At 39.3% G+C, this 22,694-nt stretch overlaps 2 protein-coding genes across 2 annotated transcripts; one reads left to right on the forward strand and one right to left on the reverse strand.

Moving 5' to 3' along the window:
- The first annotated feature begins 6,692 nt into the window (after nt 1-6,692).
- LOC124285090 lies at nt 6,693-9,102 on the forward strand. Its single transcript, XM_046721249.1, has 5 exons — nt 6,693-6,895; nt 7,347-7,374; nt 8,030-8,230; nt 8,470-8,589; nt 8,820-9,102. The coding sequence occupies exons 1-4, from the start codon at nt 6,704-6,706 to the stop codon at nt 8,586-8,588; spliced, it is 540 nt and encodes a 179-aa protein (XP_046577205.1). The 5' UTR covers nt 6,693-6,703; the 3' UTR covers nt 8,589; nt 8,820-9,102.
- Nucleotides 9,103-20,483: 11,381 nt separating this feature from the next.
- LOC124285075 lies at nt 20,484-21,593 on the reverse strand. The gene has a single exon (XM_046721219.1). The coding sequence runs from the start codon at nt 21,591-21,593 to the stop codon at nt 20,484-20,486; it is 1,110 nt and encodes a 369-aa protein (XP_046577175.1).
- Between the last annotated feature and the right edge of the window lie 1,101 nt (nt 21,594-22,694).

Here is a 22,694-nt window from a genome sequence, read left to right on the forward strand (position 1 = left end):
TGACAAAATATTAACTGTTCACCTGTCTTTGAATCTGGAGTTACGTTCTGCTAATATTCACATTGAATACGTGAGTAATGAGTGAAAAAAATATAAAATATTTACAATCTTTAAATTCTCAATAATTTCTGGTTGTACTGTAGTATTAGGCTCCGTCCGTACGTACGAATTGGAATATATTAAGAGCCGTTGACTGGATACTTTTCATATTTGGTACCTAGGTTCATCACAGTAAACGAAAGGTCCCATTCAGGTTTGGTGACCTTGACTTTCATTTCAGGGTCACATTAACGTTTTACTCTTATCAGCGAGATATTTCAAGAACCGTTCACTAGATTTTCTTCATATTCGACGTCAAGCTTCATCGACGTACAGCACAGGGCCAAGTCGATTGTGGTGACCATCACAGCGAAACTTTAAAGATTTCAGCATGTTGACGTGCATGTAAAGATTGTCAGCAAGATATATCAATAACTATTCATTGGACTTTCTTCATATTTGACACCAAGCTTCATCTGGGGAAGGTGCAAGGCCCTGTCTCTTTTGGTGACCTTCAAATAATTTTCAAGGTCACGGCAACACTGAAGATTTCAGCATGTTAAGCTTGTCAGCGAGATACCTCAATAACCGTTCCCTGGATTTTCTTCATATTCCACATCAAGCTTCATCGTGGAAAGGCGCAGGGCCAAGTCGATTGTGGTGACCTTCACTTAATTGTCAAGGTCACAGCGATACTCTATGAGCATGTTAACCTGCATGTAAAGATTGGACTTTCTTCATATTTGACACCAAGCCTCATCTAGGGAAGGTGCAAGACCGAGTCGTTTGTGGTGACCTTCACATAATTTTCAAGGTCACGGAGACACTTTGAAGATTTCAGCATGTTAAGGTTGTCAGCGAGATCAGTAAAGAACAGTTCACTGGATTTTCTTCATAGACTTTCAAGACTTCCCTTGAATGTTTTTCAATAGGCAATTTCTTTATTACTATTTTTGCATATTTCATACACTAAGACATTCAAGTCAGGGTCAAAGTGAGTCTTGAAAGTATTTGTGCGTTTGAACAACTACAGAGCAAGATAATAATAGAGGTTGACTGGTCATGTTTTTGTTGACATTTAACTTCATCTTAAATTACGACCTTCATTTTCATTAGTTTGATTTGATAATTTGCAGCGGGGGAATATGCCACCTTAGTGACAATGCTTGCTCTGATTATTATGTGTTCCTGCTTGTCGGAAGACGCGACTAACGGGATCGGGTTGTCAGCCTCGGTGACTTGGTAGGCGAATGTTGTATCCCAATTACGTAGATCGATGCGCATGCTGTTGATCACTGGTTTGTCTGGTCCAAACTCGATCATTTACACACTGCCGCCAAACAGCTGAAATATTGCTGAGTGCGGCGTTAAACAACAAACCAACCAACTTCACAAGTCAGTGAATCACTGTATTGATTCACAATGAATGATTCACAACTTCAGTTTCTGTTCATGAAAAATGCTCTTTATCTCCTTGGGTGACCTAACATTCTGTTCCACATGTAGCGATATAGATAATTATGCTTCACGGTACCCAGTGATTACAATGCTACAGTCCGTTCCTCTACTGACAAATGTCAGCTGGATTATTATGAAAAACGACAACAAAAGACAACTGTGTCTTAATAAGTGTTTGATTGGTATATATAAGTGCATATAAGTGAGGAAATAAGAAACCGGGTTCATTTGCGTGGTGTAATGAACTGAGGAGCGAATTTCACCGTCAATTTGATTTACAACTGACAATTTCTTGGGTCAGCGAAGAACCATTTTCCATTTTCACTGCCGAGGCCAAAGCTATCTTCTCAGCTTTGTCCTACATTAAACAGCAGAATCACTCCAAAAACTTCATCGTTTTTACAGATTCATTATCTTGCCTTCAAGCACTTTAAAATATAACTTCAAGTCACCCAATCATTCTGGACATTTTAGAACTTTACAACGACCTTTCTACTGGCCAATGTGACATTGTCCTCTGCTGGGTACCGGGTCACGTCGACATAGCAGGTAACACAAAAGCCGATGCTGCAGGTAAAGCAGCTCTTGACAAGCCCTTATCTCCACTGCTGATCCCATACAGTGATTTCAAACCCACTATCAAAAGCTATACTCGGGACCTCATGCAAAAAAGGTGGGACACTCAAGTAGGAAGAAATAAACTGTATGAATTGAAACAAACAATTGGTTATACCTACTTGGGTTGTCCGTCAAGACGCGATGAGGTAATTTTACGACGATGTCGTATTGGCCACAGTCGGTTTACACATGACTATCTGCTGAAGACGGATAGGGATGGACCCCCCCATGTGTGTCTCTTGCGATGAGGTTTTCACCATCAAGCATATTCTGCTGACTGTGTGGACTTGTCGTCTGCAAGGGACTCACATTATGATGCAACAAATCTGAAAGATCTGTTCTCCCGAGTGAGCGCTCATCTGATAGTGAACTACCTGAAGGAAGTTGATCTGTATCATAAATTGTAACTGTGTAATGTGACTAACGAATTGCCTACTTTTAAATTTGGTTTTTAAATGACAATGTAATAAATATATGTTTTTGAAATAAAACTCATTCCGAGTATGTACTTACACTGTTTATAAATGCAAACTTGTTCTCGTCACTATATGTCTGGAATGATGCCGATGTGACGTAAAAGCCAACTCAACTCAACTATTATACATAATGTGTAACTGCTGATGGGAATCTTAGGCAGCGTATCTTTGAAAATGAAAATTTACATTTCCTGTTTTCAGGACACATGATCTACATTTCAAACATGGCAGTCATGTGGGTGCATTTTCATTTCTCAACCCAATCTTCATTGAATCAATGTATTATATGAAACTATGGATATACAACTTCTTTAATATAATATGAGCGACGTTTCGGTGTAGCTACTAACATCATTTTTGCTTGATAAGGGTGTTAGTAGCTACACCGAAACGTCGCTCATATTATATTAAAGAAGTTGTATATCCATAGAACTCTCCTCGTTTTTGAGCAGGAATGAATGATGGTTACAAAGACATAACAATATAACAATATTGTTTTCAATTGTCAGTAACGTGAAATCAAACTCGGTGTATCTTGAAGATGAGGACAATATTTATGGATATAAAATAACTTCTTTATTCTGTATAGGTCTGTATTCGACATAGATTCTTATTTTGTCAAGCAAGTGGTTGGCGACGACATTAGAATATATGTCAAAACGTCGCCTATACAGAATAAAGAAGTTGTATATCCATAAAAATTGTCCTCATCTTCATCACCTCAACTTCTAGAATGCCAATCAAAGAGTGAGTGAGTGAATTTACAGTCATATCGGCAATATTTCAACCATATTGTGACTAAAACAGGTTATAAATTCATCATAATTACATGTAAATTATAAAAACCTGTCAACAAAAGACAGTAAAACCAACTAGAATATCTCAGTTTCAAGAATTAAAACTAGCATCTCTCTCTAAAGTTGGATTTCAAATTAGGACAAGACAGTATGAAAATGGGGTATAGATCGCCAACAACTGACGGTAGATCACCATACTAGGAACCATGGGGACTTACAGTGCCTTTGCTACCTGCATGGACCCTAGTTGGATTTACACCATCCCTTCAGATGTTAGCAATTGTAGACAAATCTAGCCTTAAGTTAAAATAACATATATCCTACGAATAGATAATGTAGTAGGTTTAAATTTTCCTTGAATGTTTCGGGACTTGAAACAAAGACGTCGGTGTAGCTTGTTGTGTCTTTGTTTTTAAAACATTAGACGTACAGACATAATGCAACACTGCTGCTGATGATGACGATGCGAGAGTAAATTGATAATGAAGTTCTTGAGGTATGGTAATACTGTTAATTTCATTGGCTTCATCCTTCCATTCTCATCTTTGTACATTAATCCAATCTACTTGGCCTCGTAATTGTATTGTTATCTTTGTATTGTTTATTGTATTGTTATCTATATATATTAACTCTGGGCACCGACTAAGCATTCGCCTGATGAAGGAGCAAGAATTAGCACGATAACGTCGTATAAAGAATAAGATGAAGTTGTTACCCATAAAAACGTGTCATGTATTCATGAAATTGATAAAGCTCAAAGCACCCTATATGAATAATACATGAACAACAAGTGTAGCGGACTGACTTTTGAACAATAATCAGCAGAGCAGGGGCTGCACTTTACTTTTGAACAGCCATCTGTCAAACCAACTTGATGTGAAACTGATATTACACGACTGGATACATGTTTTATATCCTTTCAGTACCTCTTCTAGTATGATTAGCAACGTGTGATCGCACCGAAACTTAAATTCGAAACACAAAATACTTAGTAAAACACTCCATTAAACAACATTTTCCATCACAATAACCATAGTATATATTAAATTACACATTTACATGAAGGTGTTTAGTATATAAGCACGTCATCTTCACATCTTCGGCCAACGAACAACTCTGGGCACAGCCACGCAGAATAAGGTAATTTGTGTTCTAAACATGCTCGTATTCTGATATCGAAATATGCAGGCCAAAGAACCAAAGACTTCATTGAACTATCTTGTTTGGAAAAGGTCCTAACTTTTAATTCAGTTAACTTAACTTAATTGAGGTTTATGTCAGTTTTAATGTCGGTAACAGTTTATAGAACGGATGGTAGTGGCAGCCATGGTTGTCTATGGTGCAGTTAGAATTGCATGCAAAATATTGTCCATTTGTATATTTATTTTAGAGGCAGCTTCCAAGAAGCCCTAGAGATTGAAAGCATGACATCACATTTTCGGAAATTCGAATTAGTGGTATTATATTTTGTTTTCGAAATTCGACCAACGTTTCACCTGACGTATGTCTTTAAGTCTTCACGCAGTGAGAACGTCTACTGAAGTAGTATATCTGATTTCCACGAAACTGACAACTGTTAATTATGTCGGAGAATCAAAATTGAAAACGTTCCAAACAGGTTTAGTGGTAGTTATCGTAAGCATATACCTACAGGCATTAAATAAGGACAGAAAAATGAAACAAATGAAATATATAGTGTCTCAGGTCTGCTGTACACTCCTTGTTCACCAGTAAAAGTGTAGAGACTGTGCATATGTCGCTGTCATTGTTGATGTGATGTAATATTCTAGATAAGTATTGAGACTATAGGACAAAACACTGAAATGAAAAACGACAAGATCGTCAATTCTAGAAGACTGTACAGAATACAGTGTGCATTTTGACAGAACACAAGTGGCAAGAGCATGTTTAGGAAATCAGAATATTGCAAACTAGAGTTGTATGCAAATGACTGAACCCAGTCTGTAGACCATTATAGGTAGGTAGATATACAGTGAGTGAGTGAGTGAGTTACGATTTAGAGTCACATCGGCAATATTGCAGCCATATCGTGACTATTACAAAATATACTGTAATAATAAAGAGAAGTTATTTTGTAAAACCTGTCAACAAAGGACAGTAAAACAATTCGGCTATCACAGATAGAAAGTTAAAACAAGCATGTAAGCATAAAACATGTATTAAAATACAGGACACTACAATATAAAAAAAGGGCTATAGATCACAAACAGGTAGGTAGGTACCTTTGCTACCTACATGGACCCTAGCTGAATTTACATAATTCCTTCAGCTGTTGGTGATTTTTGCACAATTTAACCATACATAAAAAAATACATATATACTAAGATTAAAATCACGGACAATGAAAAATACTGTGAATGAAATGGGTCTTACATACCCTCCCTGGGGGACAATAATTTTACGCCAGATACAGAGAATAGACCGGAAATTTCCTTTCAGCTCTTTACTATCCATCGTTTTTACTCACTTTATGGAAACGATGAACGAAACAAAAAACAAAGAAAGGTTATCGGTATGTAGTTTCAGGCATTATATGCTCATCAAACGACGTTTAGGAGCATTCGATTATTCCATATTACCATATTTACAATCTTTCATGCTATGACATGATATGAGGGAGTGAATTTAGTTTTACGCCGCACTCAGCAATATTCCAGCTACATGGCAGACATGATATGACATGCTATGACATAAGATGACATGATAATATGACCAATTAGTTCACAAACAAATATGTGAGGTGAGGTGAGGTAAAATTGGATTTTACGTCGTGCCTGAGAATATTTCGCTCATATAACGACTCGCATGCGTGTGTATGTGCGGCTGCTTGTACTAGCCCAGACCAAAGCTGTTTTTTATAGTGCTAGCCCGCTGAGATACCATGCCGCAGTGAAGCATGAATACCCCACTCAGACACATTATACTGACTCCGAGGCGACCAGTCCTTGTTGTACCCATTAATGCAGAGTGCCAGGCAGGGACCAACAAGTACCATATTTTAAAGTCTTTTGGTATGACGCGGTCGGGGATCGAACCCGCGACCTTCCGCTCTCCGGGCGGACGCTCTAACCACTACACCACGGAGGCGGTCTCAAATATATGATAATACATCGCTGCGGTGTTTGTTTGCACTTTTTGCTCATGACATTTATTCCTTAATATATTCTATGAAATTCCAATCTAAACAAATTTCTATTCGCTAAGAAATTCTCGCCGTTGGTCTTGTTTAAAAAGTCTGGTGATTTCAGCTATTTCAGAGTCCACCATTCAGCGCTTGGAAATAACGAGATTGCCATGATGCTCTTGTTCGTCTTCGGTCTCGTCACCTTGTCGGTTCTCGGAGCTAACTGTGATAGAGATGCTCTACTATACAGGGTGGACATCTCTCTGCCACCCAAGGAAGAAAGGGACGAAGCTTCAGACATATTGTCTATTAAGGACAAAGTAAACAGTCTAACTGACATCGGTGTTCTGTTCTCCTTTAAGGTTTGTGAAATTGTTTCAACTAGTTGTTCTCACATGCACTTCTAAAATGTACAAAGGTCCCCTTGATGGGGTAACAGAGTATTAAAGCATGGCTCAAATACGCGACCAGGAATCTGGGTTAGAATTTATCTTGGTAGTCAGACTCGCTGACTTGCTTGACACATACCATCGTATCCCAATTGCGCAGATCGATGCTCATGTTGTTGATCACTGGATTGTCATGTCCAGACTGTATTATTTACAGACCGCCGCCATACATCTGGAATATTGCTGAGTGCGGCTTTAAACAAACAAATGCTACCAGGTCTTCTAAAGAGGGTTCTTTGCTTTGTATACTAGCACAGACCCTTAAGATTTGTTGTTTACCTGCGATATCAGCATACACAAGTACATAAAGCTCATGATTTGTTCAATATCAATACCTACTAATTATTTGTTTTTGGTTTGAAAGGAGCTCGGGAACCCAAGGGTAGTTCTTGGTAAGTCAAGTGATAAACACTTTGTACGTAGCTTTGCTCTCTTTTATGTATATATTACGCCTATATGTTTGTTGCATGGAACTTCATAAAATCCCAGAATTTAGAAATTCGTATTTAGTTTCAAATAATTTGAAAGATACGATAAGTTCAGGCATATATTTTACGTTTACCGAAAATGTGTTTGGTTAGGTTCAGTTTTTTTAATTCTTGGATGATGTTTTAGTTTGTGAATTGCGAACACCTGTTCTATAAATCCATATGTGTAAAGATGTGTTTGTGATGCGTTTGGTATAAATGAGGACACGGCGGTAACACGGTCATATTTCGACTGTTATCATAGTAAAGCACTTTACATGACAGAAATATGTAGATCAGTTTCTTCATGCCCAAAAGGATTCCAGAGGGACACGAAGATATTAATTTCGAATTTTCTAATGGTGGATGTATGTTTTCTGTTACTTGAAGATCTGCATGTAGATATATCTAATGCATCAAACAATTTGTGCTGCCGCGGCTTTCAATGTTTGTTTTCGGTCATTCAAAACTTGGTGTTGGTAGACATTGAAAGAGTAAATACATTGAACACACCAAGCAGTCTCCCCAAGACGTCTAACCTGTCGTGGCTTTCATAACGTCCCTTTCGTAAAAATTCCAGTGCTTAATGTTGAGAAAGCCTGCAGTTGGAACCAGTTGACACAATATCTGTCAAGCCGTGGATATGAGTACAGCGCTCAGGCGCTCTACCACTGTAGCGACTACGCCAAGGAACTCGGCGTCGACATTCCTAAGGACATGTGGGAAACTTCTTTTGGGGACGAAGAACTTATGATTGACCAGAAAACATTTCCTTTCAACGGTGTGTCTAAATTTTAACTCTAAAAGATATAAGAAACTGGTACGGAGATGTAGGAGTCAATAATTCTAAGAAACATTGCATTCACATGTAAATGCATTTGTACTATTAGTTGGTAACACTTCAGAGTCACACCTCATTGTTTGTTCAGCTGTTGACCACTAGGACCTAGTATGGTTGATACCCATGAGCATAGACCAATCACATCATGTATTATATATTAATCATCATCCCCTTTTCAGATTTATCTACAGTTGAGTACAACCTCAAGTTGAGATGGACATTCGAGAAGGACATTGACATCCTCAAATCTGGTCAGAAGGGGGGCGTGTTTCAGAGCTCTGGCAAAATACCCTGTTAAGGTGACCCTTTTTACACGGCTCGATGTGTTGTGTATATGACTTTGATATATTTGTAGGAAGCCTTCAGATCTGGATAGGGGACAGCCTAACGATATGTCGTCCCGATTGCTGAATGCAACTTACGCATATACGCCAATCCGGAATATATCAATGTATATTTGGGACTAAATGTTTCTTGTGAAATTCTGATATTTGATCACTGAGTATTGAGGATGTACTTTTGATTTCAGCTGATGTATTTTGCTCCACTCAAACCATCTAGCGTTGAAGCGATAGAAGAAACTCTGCATGCTCCTGGGAACTTTAAAGCTGAAATCACCCAAATCCAAAACTTGGAATATTACACTGGACAGTGTAATTGAAAATGTGGGGCATCCCAAGCATCCATGGTATTACCTCACTAAAAGACCGGACGTAAATTGACTCCCTCCTTGATAAATTCTGAAGGTGCAAAACAAGTGCTTTGTAAATCATGTATGTAGTTTCCGGACTTCAATAAAAAAGACAACAGCACCTGTCCCTTTATCATTTGTGATATTGCATTTATACTGAGTCAAAAAAGAAACTTCACATTCTTTCTGCAGGGCACTATAAAAGAACAAGAGATGGTAAGATGGTTAAATTGTTATTATTTCATTGCTGAGATCTGTGTGATGTACTCGATACACTGACAGTGCCATAATCAGTTCCATGAGGCTACACCACCGTTCCAAAACATGGGTATACAGAATGTCAAGTCACAACAATAAAAATGCGGAATTTCTCAGTTCAATATCGTTTATGGCCGCCCCGCGCATTCACCACTGCCAAGCACCATCTCCTCATCGACTGCCTGATGCTTGTGAACACTTGGTTGGGGATTCTGCGCCATTGCTCTTGCAAGGCAGCGCCAAGTTCCTGCAAATTGTGAGGTTGGTTCCTAAGACCACGAAGCCTTCTCCCAAATGGATCCCAAACGTGCTCTATTGGATTAAGGTCAGGGGACCTCGATGGCCAGTCCATGACGTTGATTCCAGCGTTTTGAAGGAAATGTCGTGTCAACATCGCGGCCGAGCATTATCATGCTGGAACTGTAGACCTGGGCCATGAGCCGCCATGAAAGGAACGAGTTCAGGGGTGAGCACCTGGTCGCGGTAAGCAGCAGCTGTGAGGTTTCCACGGATGACCAGAAGACGGGAACGGTTGTTCCCACAGAAAGCACCCCACACCATGCAACTTCCGCCCCCGAATCTGTCGACTTCCTGTACACAACATTGGGCATACCGTTCACGACGTCGTCTCCAGACTCGATGCCTGCTGTCCGCTTATCTGAGGGTAAACCTGGATTCATCGCTAAAGACGACTCGATTCCAGTCTCTCTGTGTCCAACGGAGGTGACGTTGGGCCCACAGTAGACGTTGACGTTGATGAAACGGCGTCAATATTGGCACAGGATATGGACGTCGAGAATGGAGATTGGCAGCCCGCAACCGATTTCGAATGGTCGGTGAGGACAGTCGACCTCTAAACATCTCAGCCCTGGTCCGTGTAACCGGGAGAAATCTGTCACGTAGGTGACGTAGGACGATTTGACGGTCTTCTGTTCGTGACGTCACACGTGGACGACCCGACCTTGGGCGATCAGAAGTGGTGCCAGTTTGTTGTAGACGACCTCGCAAGTCATACACAGTACGACGGCTGCATCCCATTGCTCTTGCGACGTCAATAACTGATCTTCCAGCTTGCAACATGCCAACGGCACGTTCGAGTTGCACATTTGACAATCGTGGCATTTCAAGTACCGTTAGAACTGTGGTTTAAAAGTGTTTTTTTCAATTCTTGAGGCCAATGCAAACACGTGTATATGAAGAAAACTTCGATGCGAAGATCACGTGATCGACTGCACGTGCAAAACCTGATTTGGCACTAACGTCATTTGCACGACGACTGGATGGGTTTGAGTGGGTTTTGCTAACGTTTTTCTAGAGTCGAAAGATAGGGATCCCATTTCGGATACATAGATGTATCATCAGAGAAAAATTATTCATTATTTTTCAAATTACATTTAGTGAAGTTTCTTTTCTGACTCAGTATTTTACATATGTAGTCACATTTTCCAATATGTAACCATACACCACACACTGGAAACAATAATAATAAACGATACACTGTGTCACAGTTCGTGACGATATCTGTCGTCTGTAAGAAGATGGAGAGTTGCTGAAATGTAATAATTACAAAATGTCATTGGTGCTATTCTGCATTACTAGCTCAAAAGTGAGAAGTTGCACTACATACCCAACTCCGTGGGACATTTTATTAACTTTGCCAATCGTCAAATATTCATGGATGTAGTTACAAAATGGCCTTCATCAAAAAAAAGAAGAAGAAAAAACAGGTATTGATGCAAACACTGTATCGGGAATGGCAGAGGAATCAGATGCTAATAATTCGATGCTTGATTAGCAGTATGAGGAGGAGACTGGCAGATGTTTTGAGTCCAAGACTGGCTACGCATGATACATATACTGGTGTAGTGGTCTGTTGTGGTTCATACAATCAGAGCAACCCATTTCTGGTGTCCCCTGCCGTGACAATCAGATTGCTAAAAGCGGCCTTAAAACTAAAAGTCAGTCAGTGTCTACAATCAGAGATTTGTTGGGTAGTCAGGGTGACCATACTTCCCAGCATTGTTGAAGTTCACGTTTTTGTGTATCCTTCTCAGATTGCAGTAATGTGTTGAAATCACAGTAAATGTGTTAAAGTTACCATTTTAATCCGTGTAATTTTGGTTTTCAAAGCATATGTGTCAATATATGTTTTCGTACTCATCTTAAAAAAGTTGGTTATTGCACGATTAATGCCCATGGATATATTTCATTATGGCATTGGGCATGACATCCAAATTCAATACTGTAACTTGTCATTTGTAATATAACTACCACGGGGACTGTAAACAAGACGATTAATGTGTCACCATGAGTTTTCAATTTCTAATAAAATAGTTCATGAACAGAAACCTGTGTATTGTCAACTATCCTGGAAACCTCACAAATTAATTATGCTGAAATGGTATTTTCTAAAGCAAATGTAGAGAAAATATTTGATCTGACATTTGTGAAATCGAATTAGGCAAAATTGTGACTGAATTGCAATAATTTGATTGGTTTTATAAAATATTAAACAATGAAAAAATGCAGTTCACTTGAATAATATAATTATAAAATAATGACTGCTCCCTTACCAAAGACAAATCTGGATTATCTGCCACACTTGCCCTTGAGTCTAATAATCAAAAGTTTTTATTACTGAAAATATCCAAAACTTTAACAGGATTATTGTCCTGGACTTATTTTGCTAAATAGTACGTGCATTTCCAATCAGTATTGATCAGGGCCTCCTTTCACAAAGCACTAAGGTGATCGTAAATCACTAAGGTAACTTTAGTGCAGTTTTAAAGAATGGGAGTTAGAGTTAACTTTAGTAAAGCTTGCTTCGTGAAACCATAACTTACTTACTTTGTCATGGAGCTCCATTTGCAAAAAACTGTCTGTTGCCTGCCATTTTGGATGGAGGGACATTTATATTTTGCGGATGTTTTAAATTAATGTAAATTAACTGTTTCTCCTCTTTTCTTGTTCCTGTAAATCATTAATTGTGGAATAGTTGGTTTGTAATCATCGGCTATGCTGACTGTGTAAGAGGAAACAGTAAAGAAAGTCCGCCATTTTTGTCAGACTAAGTAAACTTAGGCTCAGTATTATTTGTTACACTGCTATACTGAGTCTAACAAACCTTAGTAGAAGGTCGCGTCAGCTAACCTTTGAGCTTCCTATGACCGTCCAATCAAACGCGAGACGACTGAACGGATTTAACCCTTTAGAAAACGACTACTTGTTAGAGTTCGGCGGGACTTACAAAACGGTTTTTGGATTTTCTCTTTTATGGTTGCTGACGCTGATCTATCAAAACGAAAATCGGCATAAAACACAGATATTTTACCTGCAGTTTATACACTTAGGGGTTTCTAATGACTTGGTTACTATTAGCCTATATTTCATCCTTGACATCCAAGATGACATCCTTGAATATTGTGTTTGAAATTGTACTGAATATATCTATAACTACTTCATTAACGTTTCAAAGAACTGTCTTGGCCTTAATTTCTTTCAAAATTACTCTTTGCAAAATGTTCAATATAGATTTATTATTTTGCCTTGAGTCTTCAATGCCCAGAAGGCGATGGCTCATGGGCCAATCTGGTAGAATATGTCTTTTCAAGATATTTTTTCTACTTGAGTATATCCATCTGGTATCCTTGGTGCCATCTGTTGGAGATCCACAGATGTAAGGCATCGTCCTTGTTGTCACTCCATGGTGGGTGGGGAGCCAGATGGATGAAACATACTTACTACTAACATGGCACCCCTTACAAAAACGTTCACATGAACCTGAAGATTCCTTCTCATCAGAGGATGAAGGGGCTTCAACGCCTCAACTGAATCCAGAGAACTGGTCTAGATTTCTGGTCATGTCTGCCACAGATGGAAATCCCCTCAAGTTGAATCCTTTTGCCATAGCAAAGGGTATTGAAGGTTTAGTTGGAGAGGTGAAGGCAGTTAAAAAGCTCCGTTCTGGCTGCCTTTTGATTGATTGTAGAAAACAAATACAATCAAAAATTCTTCTTTCAACTAAAACACTAGCTAATGTTCCTGTTCAGGTTTCCCTCACAGGACATTGAACTTCAGTAAAGGCATTGTCCGTGATGCCATACGTTGCCTCTCGGACATGTCTGAAACAGAAATTCTGTCAGAATTGACATCACAAGGAGTCACTGATGTAAAACGTTTTACATTCAAAAGAAACAATGACATTGTAAATACTAACACCTATTTGTTTACATTTGGTCTGCCAAATCGTCCAGAATCACTTAAAGCTGGCTATTGTAACCTGAGGGTGAATGCTTTCATCCCTAATCCCTTGAGATGTTACAATTGTCAGAAATACGGTCATGGATCAAAATCCTGTCGAAATCCTGCTGCTTGCCATCGATGTAGTGGAACTTGCGAGGATAGCAAATTATGTGATAAATCTGCTTCTTGTGTTAACTGTTCGGGTAACCATCCCTCCTCTTCCAAGGAATGTCCCTCGTGGAAATTGCAGTCTAAAATCTCACAAGTCAAGCATGACCGTAATATAAGCTTTCTAGAAGCGAAGAGAATCGTTCTTGCGCAAGAACAACCTGGGCCAACATTTGCACATGTTGCATCCGCTCCACTTGCGGTATCAAAGCCCCAAAATATCTCCCTTAAAACCATAGCTTGCCAGACCGATTACACATGGGCGAAGACAACTGCCCCTACATTATTATCTGCTGCAGTCACAGTGACGCCTTCAAAAGAGACCTCTAGCTCACAAACGGTTCTTCATTCTCAGGAATCTTGTGATAAGGATTCGTCTTTCTGTGAGACACAGCCGTCATCACAACCAGCTCAGCAGTCTACATCAGAAACAACTGTGAAACATATTGCGAAAAATAGACCTAAATCTAAAACTGACACTTCAAAAAGGAACCAAAGTGGTAGAACCCCTAAAGGGGCTAAGAATCAGGTCCAGCTGTTTAATAAGTTTGGATCACTTGATGAGATGGATGTGTCAGACACCAGCCATTGTCGGACACATAGCTTGTCACCTTCACGAAAGGTGAGGGGTCGATCACCTGTTCATCCGCCTAAGTCATAACTTCGTCACCTTTAATACAATGGAATTGTAGAGGACTGAGAACAAATTTTAACGATCTACAACTATTAGTCCAGGACGTTAACCCGTCAGCATTCTGCTTACAGGAAACTTACTTAAAAGCAGACTGATAATTTTGATATACGTCATTATAATGCCTATCATTGTTTTTCTCCTCCTGGCGATAGGGCCACTGGAGGATCATCTATACTGGTAAAGCACCATGTAATACATAGCCCAGTTACACTTAAAACAAATCTCCAAGCAGTAGCAGTACGGCTTACTTTGCACGTCGCATTTACTTTGTGCTCTTTATACATTTCACCTTCGTCATCTCTTTCAATTGGCTGATCTGCAAGCTCTTTATGATCAGTTACCTAAACCCTGTTTAATCATGGGGGATTTAAATGGCCACAACCCACTCTGGGGTGGCACTCATACAAACACCAAAGGTAAATTACTGGAGGATTTCATTTCACATAATGATTTATGCATTTATAATGACGGCTCAACTACGTATTTACATCCTGGCACAGGCATATTCAGCTCTTGATTTGTCTATTACTGATTCTAACCTATTGAGTGAATTTGAATGGTCAGTCCACGACGACCTCTGTGGAAGTGACCATTTCCCAACAATACTGACACCTGTGAATCCATCTGATGTTCCTCCATATTCAAGATGGAATTTTTAAAAGGCTAACTGGCCTTTATATGAAGCTCTCTGTGCTGACAAACTCAAACCTGAACTTTTAATGATATTCCTGATGCCATGAAAGGTTTTTCAGATGAACTAAATAACATAGCTGACGAATGTATCCCAAAGTCCTCTGCAATTCTTCACGTACGAAAACCATGGTTTACCAATGACTGCAAACAGGCAAGGAAGGCACGGAAGAAAGCGGAGCACTATTTCCGTCGCCATCCTATGGTCCACAATTTGGACAAATTTAAAATTTTAAACGCCAAAGCACGACGTACTTTCAAGCACAGTAAACGTCAATCTTGGCGAAACTATATATCGAAAATTAATTCGCGCACACCTATATCAAAGGTGTGGAATATGATCCAGAAAATCAAGGGTAAGGGCTCTAAATCTAGCATACACCATCTACAAGATGGGAACAAATTATTGACTAGTAAATCAGATATTGCAAATAAACTTGGTGAGACGTTGGCCAAACATTCTTCCTCAGCAAATTATGTACCTGAATTCCAAAAATATCAAAAACAGCAAGAAAAGAAAGCTATTAATTTCAATTCAGATAATGGGGAAGACTACAATGAAACCTTTTCGATACATGAGCTTCATACTGCTCTTGATCAGGCTCACGATACTGCTTCTGGAGCTGATAACATACATTATCAACTCCTGAAGCACTTGCCAGAGTCATGTTTGGAGACACTGTTACATATTTTTGATGACATTTGGACAACTGGACATTTCCCTTCGTCGTGGCGTGATGCTATTATTGTGCCCATCCCTAAACCTGGACGTGATCATACTGATCCCTCTAATTATAGACCAATTTCACTGACAAGCTGCGTTTGCAAAACCATGGAACGTATGATCAACAATAGACTTGTTTGGTACTTGGAAACCAATAACCTTATAACTAATATACAATGTGGTTTCCGTAAAAACCGTAGTACCATCGATCATTTAGTACGTTTAGAGTCTTTTGTAAAAAATGCCATAATTAATAAACAACATGCAGTGTCGATCTTTTCGACTTAGAAAAGCATACGACACGACATGGAAACATGGGATTTTAAAAGATTTACATGACTTTGGATTACGAGGCCGTTTGCCTCAATTTATATCCAACTTTTAAATGACCGGCAATTTCAAGTCCGAGTGGGTTCAACCCTGTCTGACCATTACAATCAGGATCAAGGTGTCCCGCAAGGCAGTATTTTGTCTGTCACCTTGTTTAGTATCAAGATAAACAGTTTATCCAAGGTTTTAAACGATTCAATTGATGGATCACTTTTTGTGGATGATTTTAATATTTCTTGTCGTGGTAAAAATATGCATACTATTGAACGGCAATTGCAGTTGTGTTTAAATAAAATAAATAAATGGTGTCTTGAAAACGGCTTTAAATTTTCTAAGTCCAAAACTAATTGTCTACACTTTTGTAGAACATATAAGCCGCATAAAGATCCAGAATTATCTTTAAATGGCACTCCCATCAAAGTTGTTAAGGAGGCCAAATTCTTAGGTCTAATTTTCGACTCCCATTTAACCTTTTTGCCGCATATTAAATCACTTAAAGCCAAATGCCTGAAGGCACTCGATTTGTTGAAAGTTGTTTCCAACTCAAAGTGGGAGGGATCAAACTACCCTCCTTCACTTATACGATCATTGGTACGATCTAAACTTGATTATGGTTCGATCGTATATGGCGGAGCCTGTAAAAGCAACCTTCAACTACTTGATTCTGTTCACCACCAAGGTCTAAGACTCTGTCTTGGATCATTTAGAACTTCTCCAGTTGATAGTCTCTATGTTGAGGCAGATGAGCCTTCTCTTTCCCAACGCCGTATTAAATTATCTTTACAATATATTACCAAACTATATTCTAACGAGTCTAACCCTGCATTTAACTGTGTCTTCACTCCTCTTTATGAGGATTTGTATAACAAAAAGCCTTCTCTTGTTCCGCCTCTTGGGCACAGAATTAAACCATTCCTTTCTGCTGCTGGCATTGAGCTGGAGAATATTTCTCCTTCTCGTCTTTTCTTCTCCTCCTTGGCAATTGGTGAGGCCAGACGTTGACTTAACATTAACAACATTTAAAAAATCCGAAACTAATGATTTACAGTATAAACAAGAATTTAGTCAATTAAGAAATAAATATAATACCTATAAATCCTTATATACAGATGGATCCAAGGATGGTGGCGCGGTTGCTTGTGCCACTGTCATTGGGTCCAAAACAATATCTTCCAGACTACCCAATGACAGTTCAATTTTCACAGCAGAAGCAAACGCAATACTTACAGCTCTTAAATATATTAATAAACACCGTAAATATAAACAATATATCATCTTTTCAGATTCTCTTTCGTGTCTTCAGGCTATTAAAAATCTTTCTTGCAAACATCCACTTTTATTAGAAATTATTGAATTGTACAATGAACTTGCTACTGGCCAATGCGACATCGTCTTTTGTTGGTTACCCAGCCACGTTGGCATTTCTGGGAACACAATGGCTGATATTGCTGCTAAGGCAGCACTCAACAAATCTGTGACACCACTTCTGATCCCATACTCTGATTACAAAGCTGCTATAAGATCTTATATCCGTGATCTGATGCAAAAGAAGTGGGACACCCAAGTAGGTATCAATAAATTACATGCAATAAAACCCTATATCGGTTACACTTACTTGGGTTGTCAGTCCAGATTTGAAGAGGTCATCATACGACGATGTCGTATTGGCCACACAAGATATACGCATGAGTACCTATTAAAAGGTGAGGATCCTCCGTTTTGTATCCCTTGTGATGAACGAATCACGGTCAAGCATGTCTTGCTTGACTGTGTTGAGTACTCCATCACAAGGGATATCTATTTCAAATCGAACTATGAAGGATCTTTTACTAATATAAGTCCTCATTTAATTATTGCTTTTTTAAAAGAATTAAATTTGTTAACAGATTTGTAAATAGATAAATATTTTATGATTGGAAGTTTGAATTAGTAACATAGATTGTTAGTGGCTGTATCCTCGAGGGGGGTTAAAGTACTGTAAAATTATTGTCCTCCTGAGAGGGTACGTAAGTCCCATAACATTCAAAGTAAATTTCAACTTTCCGTTTTTTAATCGTAGAATATGTGTAATTTTAATGTATGGCTAGATATATCTTAATTGCTAACGGCTGAGGGGATGATATAAATCCAGCTAGGGCCCATGCAGGAAGCAAATGTACTGTAAGTCCCCATGGTCCCTAGTATGGTGATCTACCTTCAGTTGTTAGTGATCAATAGCCCATTTTTAGATTGTGTTGTCCCCTATGGTTAAAATGTTTTAGATTCAATTACTAGTTTTACATATATATATCTGTGATACTCTAGTTGTTTTACTGTCCTTCGATGACAGGTTTTATAATATATACATATTCCAATACAATGTAAAATGTTCTCGTCACGATATGGCTGAAATATTGCCGATGTGACGTAAAATATTAACTCACTCACTCACAAACTACTAGTTGTATGGAAGCAATAACAACCAGTTGTTTTGCTTACTGAGAAAGTGTAAGTTCGAATATAAAATATGTTAAAACGGTATTTGTTTATTGTTTAAAGTCACACTCAACAAAAGTTCAGCCATACGACAGCGGGCAGTAATTATTCGAGTCTGTACCCGACAATCCAGTATTTATGACGTTCATCAACCAAGTCAGCAAATCTGACTATCCGATCCCGTTAGTCGCTTCTTACCACAAGCATGGGTTACTGAAGACCAATTCTGCTTGTCATTCAGGGGATATTACTGGTCAGGGACGCACATTATCCTTGTTCTGACTATTATGTATACCTACTTGTCGTAGGACACAACTAACGTGAGTGAGTTTAGTTTTACGCCGCACTCAGCAATATTCAAGGTATATGGCACAACTAACGGGATCAAGTTGTCAGGTTCACTGACTTAGTTGACGAAAATTGTCGTATCCCAATTGCCTAGATAGATAAGCATGCTGTTGATCAATGGATTGTCTGGTCCAGACTCGATCATTTACGCACTGTCGCCATACAGCTGGAATATCATAAAAAACACAACAACAACAAAAAACAATAGAAACGTATGTAGACGTATTAATAACTGTTTGATTTGTATTTTAAAAGTGAGGACATAAGAAACCGATTTCAGTTGTGTGCTGTGTGAACTGAGGAGCAAACGACACGAAACTGACAATATCTTGGGTCAGCGAAAAACTGTATGACGCCAAATCACCAGTCAACGAGAAAATCTACTTGATTTTATTTATATATATTATTGAACAATAATCAACAGAGCAGAAGCTCAACTGTAGTTTTGCACAGCCATCTGTCGCACGTGCGTGATGTGAAACATATTTTACGATTGGATACATATTTTGTATCTTCATTGTAGCTCTCCGAGTGCGATTAGCAACGTGTGATCACAGCAAAACTGTAATTGAGAAACAAAAAAACCCCTTAGCATTAAAGGCTAAAGTATTATGTTCCAACGAATACTTCGTTATTAATAACCGGTTTTATCTTCTCTGGATGAACCTCAGTGAGCCATTGCTGGAAATAGTTTTATGTATTTGATAACACAGATCACAGAAATTGACAACTGCAAGAGTCTCATACTGTCTACAATATGCAGTGAAATGTACTTACAATCACCCATACTGGCCTCTTACATTAACTTAAGATTACAGTTTCTGTAATAATGACCGAAATCTTCACTGTTGTGTTATATGGTCAAAGGAACTGTACCTACATAAAATAAAAATCACAAGAAGGAATTACAAAATCGTTTTTTCGAAATTATTATCAATTTCCGCATATAAGGGCATTTACATATTCAACACATCAACACTGTTGATTGTTACGTACCATGGCATTCAGTTATCTCATACACAGGAATAGCCTGTGTAAACGATTTCAGTTTGAGAATTGTATTTCTTTACATATACATGCACACACTTAGCTAACCTCAAGAAAAAGAGATGCATCTCTATGGGTGTTGTGACCCATTGAAAAGAAGACGAAGTCGCCGGTAGTTCATGTAAGTTTACTGGCATTCACGTTTCAGTACAGGCATTAGGCATTCCCGCAACACTTGCGAGGCAAGGCAAGGCACAAATCACACACACTGTCAAAACCACGGACAGCACGTGGTTACATCATAATTACACACTTAAGACAGCAAACGAAATCGGGTGCTTCTGCTGGGTGTATATATGTAATTGTTGAACTGGCCAAAAAAGCGGAAAAGGCTTAATTTTCTTCTCATAATTAAAATTCAAAATAATATAATTCATTACTTTCTGACAAAAAAAATATAAGAAAGTAATTACTCCTCAGACATAGTTATAAATTATCATCAAGCATTACTGTCAGTTCTGTTCAATGGCACCAAAACTAGGTCAGCCATTAGCAAATTGACTATTAGGTCACAGTTCATAGGCAGTTAATCATCATCATCTGGGCATCTTGGGAGTCTGATTAGACGTGTGACTGGTCGCGTAATGTCACGGTCACCCACAGTTACTGTGGCAACACGAACTCTTCCGTGACAACTCGGATGGATCTTGGACACTCTTCCAACTAACCATGTGGCACCTACACTTTGTTGGTCAACAATCATCACTACATCGTTACAGTCAATGTCTTTCTGATCCTTCTTATCAGTAACCCATTTGCTCCCTGACTGCATTTCTGGCAAGTAACGTCTCAAATAGCGCTTCCAAAAGTGATCGGAAAGGATTTGACGATGCCGCCACCTGCGTCGCCCTATGATTTCACTGGCGGGGTAGACCCCTTGTGGAAGGGATTGATCCAGGCGTCCCATTAGCAGCACATTGGGAGTAATGGGATCGATGTCACGCACATCACTAGACACATAACCTAATGGTTTAGAGTTCAAAATGCCTTCAACTTCAGCAAATACTGTTTGAAGTACAGGCTCAGTGACTGATTGATCTCCCAAAGTTACCTTAAGTCCATCCTTTATACACTTAATCTCCCGTTCCAATGCACCACCGAAGTGTGGAGCACTAGGTGGATTAAACCGAAAACAGATTTTCTGTTTTGCCAGCTGTTGAATCAGGGAAGGAGTCATTGCAAACCATGCTTCTTCAAGCTCTCTCTGGCCACCTCGGAAATTTGTACCTCCGTCACATAACAGTTCATAAGGCTTGCCATGTCTTGATATGATTCGTCTAAGGGACATCAGAAATGAATCTGTGTCCATTTTCTCCACAATGTCGAGATAAACAGCCCTAGTTGTCAAACATTTGTAGAGAATGCCCAATCTCTTCTCCAATCTCCGAGCAACCTTCACAATCAAAGGACCAAAACAGTCTATTCCAGTGGAATAAAATGCCGGCTTGAATAATCGAAGTCGTGCTGACGGTAAATCAGCCATCTTGGGAGCCTCTGGCTTGGCTCTCCATTTCCGGCATGTAGTGCACTTGCGCTGATACTTGCGAATTGCCTCTCTTCCATGTATGATCCAGAATGTTCTCCTCATTTCTGCAAGCACCCACTCTGGCCTATAGTGTTTTAAGACGTTCACCATACTCCTTTATTAGAAGCTTGGTTATGGTATGCTTTGGATCTAACACTACAGGGTGTTTCAAGTCACCAGGTATGTCTTCAGATCTGTTCAGTCTTCCGCCAACAAGGATAACCTTGTGTGTTGAATCATATACAGGATCAAGCTTCAACCACCTACTACTGGAAGGTAAGTGGTTCCCAGATTCCAATGCCGTAAATTCATCTGGAAAGTACTGTCACTGAGCAAGGCTGAAGAGATGCATTTCAGTTTGTGTCCTAGTCTCAGCATTATCAGCCGCCCCATGACGCACCTCCATAGTTTTGGTGACGAGATCGTTCCACTCTGTACAACTGTTATGATCAACAGGCAGATCAACATTTAAACCATTCAATTTTGACATCAAGCACCTTGTTTTCAATTCGCTTTCATCTAAAGTGTCCGGCTGAAATTCATTCGGCCACTGGTCATGAGGTAGATGCAAGAAAGTTGGACCATTTCTCCATCTAGATTGTTCATCAGTTATGTCTATTAATTTCCTGCCTTTCAAGTCATATGCTGGATTAGATGCAGTGTTGATATAACACCATTGAGAGGATTCAGTGAGGGTTTGTATCTCAGTAATACGTGTTCCCACAAACACTTTGAAAGGGCAAGAGTCAGATTTGATCCATGTTAATACTGTTGTTGAATCACTTTAAAGAAACATTCTGTGTATTGGCAATGTAAGTTCACTAGACAATACATCTGACAATTGAGCTCCAGCAAGAGCTCCAACCTAGGCATGGACAATTGACGCTTAGGTGCAACTCGCATACGTGCTTGCAGAAATCCGACTTGAATATAGTCACCATCAACAGTTCTCATATATATACAACAGCTCCATATGTCCGCTCGGACGTGTCACAGATGATATGAATTTCCCGCGTTGTCCCTTCGGGATCAGTTGTCAATGTAGAAAAACAACGTGGAAGTCGCACAACACTGACATTGAGAAGCTGCAACTCCCAAGTCATCCATCTGTCATATATCGCACCTCGCGTTGGCTCGTCACGCCGAAGACCCGGGTTCGATTCCCCACATGGGCACAATGTGTTAAGCCCATTTCTGGTGTCCCCTGCCGTG

The sequence above is a fragment of the Haliotis rubra genome, unplaced genomic scaffold (genome assembly GCF_003918875.1).
Source record: "Haliotis rubra isolate DU_JTF1 unplaced genomic scaffold, ASM391887v1 Scf351, whole genome shotgun sequence".
In the NCBI taxonomy this organism is placed as follows: domain Eukaryota; kingdom Metazoa; phylum Mollusca; class Gastropoda; order Lepetellida; family Haliotidae; genus Haliotis; species Haliotis rubra.

Coding starts and splice junctions, on each gene's coding strand:
- LOC124285075 (XM_046721219.1), bottom strand. CDS start 21,593: ATGGTGAACGTCTTAAAACACTATAGGCCAGAGTGGGTGCTTGCAGAA.
- LOC124285090 (XM_046721249.1), top strand. CDS start 6,704: ATGATGCTCTTGTTCGTCTTCGGTCTCGTCACCTTGTCGGTTCTCGGA. Junction 7,375..8,029: donor GAACCCAAGGGTAGTTCTTG/GTAAGTCAAGTG, acceptor TAAAAATTCCAG/TGCTTAATGTTGAGAAAGCC. Junction 8,231..8,469: donor GAAAACATTTCCTTTCAACG/GTGTGTCTAAAT, acceptor TCCCCTTTTCAG/ATTTATCTACAGTTGAGTAC.